The following is a 5,024-nucleotide window of genomic DNA, read 5'->3' on the forward strand; positions in this document are numbered from 1 at the left end:
CCCCCCCCCATTAAAAAAAAATTATCTCCGAGTTTTGTTTTGTTTCTGTGCTTTCCGATTGCGCAAGACAGAAGACGGACGTTTATTATGCAAGTACAGGGTGATGGAAAAAAGCCCAAAAAAACTTTACAACTTTTTTTTATCTGAATATCTCGCATAAAAATAGTTTTAGGATGTTGTAATTTGGAACAGCGATTATTCTTTCGAAAGAGATTTGTTCGACTTTAAATTCATAAAGATAAAACTTATTTGAAAACGAGAACGGCTTAAAGAAAGCCTTCCATAAACGCAAAATGCTCCAATTAAAGATCTTTTAGGGAACGTCATGAACCGATTGTTGTTTTTTTTCTTCGTTTTCTTTTTAACATTTAATTTTTTTCCATCCCTGTTACATTTACATAATGGTGCATTCCTCTTATAGAATTAAAAACAAACAAGCAAACAAAAAACTAACATTGATATTCTAGAATCCTTAGAGCCAGTGCATGCCCTCCTTTGGATTCGAAACATTTTTGACGCGTCGTTTATGGTGGCCAAAAGTAAGGACCCAACAAACCATGAATGCCTAAAACCCCACGCACAGTAAACTTTTCTGTACTAAGTGTCTTCTAGATATGATAGGTAGTGGGTGTGGTGCTCAACAGACAGCATTTGTGGAGTTAACATATCCTGAAAGGTGAAAATGGGTTCTGCCACTGAACCAGTGGATGTCATTGAGGAGATGCTCACGCTTTTCAAGTCGACCGAAGAACCATGAACACATTGCCATCCTCTGATCCGTGTCAACCTCATGCAGATGAAAATGATACTGTCATTGGTGAACCTATGAGAAAGCGGACCGTTGAGGTGCAGGAAAGTCCTAGCCGCAGACATAGTCAGTGGACAGACGTCTCATGGGACTCGACAACTGAATTTTGTATCCTGGTGACATTTAAAGGGGTGAGAACGGTGCGTTTTCGACCTGTAGTGGTCGTTTTGTCTAGAAAATTTAAATTCTGAATCTCTGAAGACTCAAACTGCCGAAACAACTGTTCCCATGGCATCAAAGGCCTTGAGGGCTCTTTAGCTTTCCGTACCTTGTGCGACAACTTACGAAATGTTGGGGATGGTGAGCTGGAGACAAAAAAAAGGTCACTGCTTTTAACTAAACTTTACTATGATCTCAGCAGGCAAAGGAATCTTGAGAAAAAACAATATCTGCAAACTTGTGTTGACTTGTTAGACTGCTGTAGCCCACAATATATGGCGCGATCGTTGCGATCTGGTGCGTCATGTTGCACAAATGGGAACAAGGCAAAAATGGGTTTGTTTTCTTTTGCGTTATTCGGAGAAAAAAAACTGTTCTGTGGAACTGTCTAAAATGAATACCAGACAAATTCCTTTTGACTGCCAAATATTTTGTTCAAATTTGAAAGACACCAAGCGCCAGTGTGGAGGAAAATGTTTACAAAAAAGTTGCAAAGTTTTTAAAGATCTCCCTGTAGATGGAATTGACTATTTTTCTGCCTGTGTCGTGTGTCTCTATAATGAAATCGTGAAATGGTATATATGTTTAACACAACTGCCTTTTTTAAGAGACTGAACCTCAGTGACGTCCTGATCTCTCCTCCCTTTTTAATGCTTGTTACTCTCTTGTAACACCTTAAATCTTCGGCACGTGTATTACCTAATTGCGTTGCAATTAAGGGCCGTAAAACTCTTACTAAAAATAAGACGAGTGTGACGTCCATCTTCGAAAGGACCAAGCCAAACAGGAAATTCGTGTCAAATACCTTACCCAAGGAAACAACGTTGGGCCCAGCTGAGGCTCGGACCCCCGAACCCGCAACCTCATGATTACGGGTCCGGCAGCCTAACTCTCTTCTATGTAATACTTCCATTCTTCGACTTTTGTTTTCAGTTTATCTCCACCTACCCCCCTACCCCCCTCTCTCTCTCTCTCTCTCTCTCTCTCTCTCTCTCCCTCTCCCTCTCCCTCCCCTACCACCAACAAACAACACAGCGTACAAACCTTCATAAAGTTGAACGTAGTGAATGGTTCTTCACTGGGATCCGAACCCTCTTCCTCCTCCTCCTCCGTCCCCCCACCCTCCTCGTCCGCCTCCCTACCGCCCCGCCGAGACCCGCTGCCCTGTGGCGGGGTCACGCTGAGGACAGCTCCGAGGTTGTCCGACATTGGGGCCACTCGTGTGTGACCTCCGCCCTCGCTCTGAGCTGAAGGTCGCCGGTATTTGCCACACTCTCGGAACAGTGGCATTTCTTGAGTGATGGTCTCCGACAGAATCTACAGGAAAAAGTACAATAGATAATGATTAAATGATGATAATAATGATAATAATAAATGATAAGAAAAGATAATGATAACAGTGGCATTTCTAGGGTGGTGGTCTCTGACAGAATCTAGGAGACAAAGAAGAATAGATGTTTTAAAAAATAATTAATAATAATGCTTAATAATAATTATTATTACTATTACAATAATAATAATAACAATAATAATGTTTTAAATAATGACAAACAACAACAAAAATAATAATAATGCTAATAATATAAACACATTAATAATAATGATAATAATATAAACAATTAATAATAATAAAAAATCAATAATATAACAGTGATAATACAATAATAAAGATGAAGAAGAAAAATGAAAATAATAACAACAATAATACAAAGTAATAACGGAAAACGAACAATAATAGCAATAGACAATAAATAGTAAATGAGTCACGACATGGTGGAATCAGGTGTTCCTCAGTTTTTGGACATACAAAAACAATAATAATAAAAATAATTCCGAAAATTTCTATAGCATCCACTCCCGTACAATCCAGTTCTAGGCGCTTTACGATACCTTCCTCTCTACACAAACACACTCTTTAGATTAACGCTAACATTATTTTTTAGGGTAGAGGGTTTTACGGCGCTCGCAACTGCATAAGGTCATATGAGCGCCAAGGGGTGGATGTCAACAGAGAAGTCTTTACAGGGAATCAGACTTTGACTGCTCGCCTCTCTAGCTTCAACAGCAGAAGGTCTGTTTTGATTATCAAGGCACCCCGGAAATAGCAGGTCACAAAAGAGTGACAAACATACAAAAGAAGTAGAGGAAAATGATAATAGTAAGGAACAGGAAAGAAAAAGCAGCAGTTCCCTGTCGTAGATCAGGCACAGTTATGAGCGTGACATGAGTCAGCCCATTTACAATTCTACTATGCTTGAACGAGAAATGTCCCCCCTTTGGGAATGGCCTTAAGACACTTCAGTCAGTGGCACCGCCCCGGGGGGTTAACGCTAACACATTAGCAGACAATCATACTACCACAGTACAATCAGTGACAATACAAACATCACATAATGAACATACTACCGTAGTACAATCAATGACAATGCAAACATCACATAATGAACATAACAGTACTATGAATAAGGATTAACTATCAAGACGGCGTTTCATAATGCATAAGGAGTTATGCTTCTGATGAAAACAATACCCAATTATCTTTAGTAGAAGTAGAGATATTACTGATTGAAGGGGGTGATCTCGTGGTATCAGAGGAGAAATTTGTGAGAAATTGACCACCAAAGCTTTAGTGTTTTTGGCAACTACAAACTTTTTTTTTCAGTGCTTTTTATCAACGCTTTTCTGTAAAATCCACTCAGAGGTGTCTAGTTAAATGGACATAAAAACTTTTGAGGCAAAAAGAAACTCAACAAAAATTGACCAAAATGCGGAAAAATGTTGGTTTTGACGAGCACCTGATTACACCAGTACACACAAACAGCATTTGTACAGCCCATATCCCCACACAACAGCAAGCCCTATGTGTTGTACACTATATATCAGCATAACATAGATTGGAACACTCACAAACATTCTCTAGTCCCCCCCTTTTCCCTCCTCCCTTCCTACCCCCCACCCCCTCACCTTTTCTTTCTCTACCCACCCCTCCCCTCAACCCTCCTCACCTTGTGTGTATAGACAGTACAAGAGATGCGACCAGCAGTCAGCAGCACGTCAAGGGGAGGTAAACCCGCCCACCCATCACCGGTAGCTCCGTCATCTACAGCAGACGTCAATCCTTCCTTGCCGCCAGCACAAACCGCGAACCCCGCGCCACCTCTCTCCCACCTCGGGGCGCCGCCATGAGACCGCTGTCTGTCCATCATAGCACCGCCGTGAGACCGCTGTCTATCCATCGCAGCACCACCGTGGGTCCGCTGTCTGTCCGTCGTACGCACCGACACCTCACTCTCCACCCCACTGTCCACCCCGCCGGTCAGCGGGGGAGTCGGGAACTCTCTACCGCCGGTCAGCCCGACCCCCACCTGACCTTTCATCTCCGGCCGCACACCACCACCACCCACAGGGTTAAAGTAGGAGGTCGTCGCAGACAAATCGCCTGATGAGTTGGATGTGGGGGTAGGGCGGTTGGCGGGTGGCCCTGTGGCGGTGTGGTGACCCCCGGACGGGACAAACTGCGACACTGCCTGGCTCAGCAGCTTCACCTGACTCGTGCTCAGGTACAGGTCAAGGTCGGAGGTCAGGTTCAGCTCCGTGGTGAAACCACACACCAGTTTAGACTGTGGCTGGAAACAAGAACCAAAAGAAAAATGAGTCAAGTCTTTAGTTTTTGTAAGAGTTTTACGGCACTTGCAACACAATAAGGTCACATAAGTGCCGAAGATTAGAGGTGTTGCAAGAGAGTAGCAAACACAAAAAAGAGGGAGGAGAGATAAGAACGATAGATGTTTTATTTATTTTTTTATAGTAGAGGGTTTTACGGCGCTCGCAACTGCATAAGGTCATATGAGCGCCATGTTGATAGGAAAGAAGGAGCAAACCACACCAGAGCACCTGCCAACCACCCACGAGTTTCAAGTGGGGAAGGAAACACAAACAAAAAGAAAAGTAGGGTTCCTTTTTACTTTACTTTTTCTTTTCTCTGGTACCTTTTTAACACTTTAAGAAGTGGGCTCAGGAAAGAGGTAATGGTGTAGGGCTGTGTGTGTGCGTGTGT

General features: G+C 42.8%; 1 protein-coding gene across 1 annotated transcript in view; it reads right to left on the minus strand.

Annotated features, from left to right (window-relative positions):
• LOC101853736 (vacuolar protein sorting-associated protein 13B) overlaps positions 1-5,024 on the minus strand; it is a gene marked incomplete in the record, with an annotated part of 129,782 nt that overhangs the window by 74,496 nt on the left and 50,262 nt on the right. Inside the window, 2 exon segments of the mRNA XM_035972650.1 lie at positions 2,012-2,284; positions 3,973-4,593. Of these exon segments, the coding sequence (XP_035828543.1) occupies positions 2,012-2,284; positions 3,973-4,593 (894 nt within the window).

This window comes from Aplysia californica, unplaced genomic scaffold, assembly GCF_000002075.1.
Source record: "Aplysia californica isolate F4 #8 unplaced genomic scaffold, AplCal3.0 scaffold00778, whole genome shotgun sequence".
NCBI classification, from domain to species: domain Eukaryota; kingdom Metazoa; phylum Mollusca; class Gastropoda; order Aplysiida; family Aplysiidae; genus Aplysia; species Aplysia californica.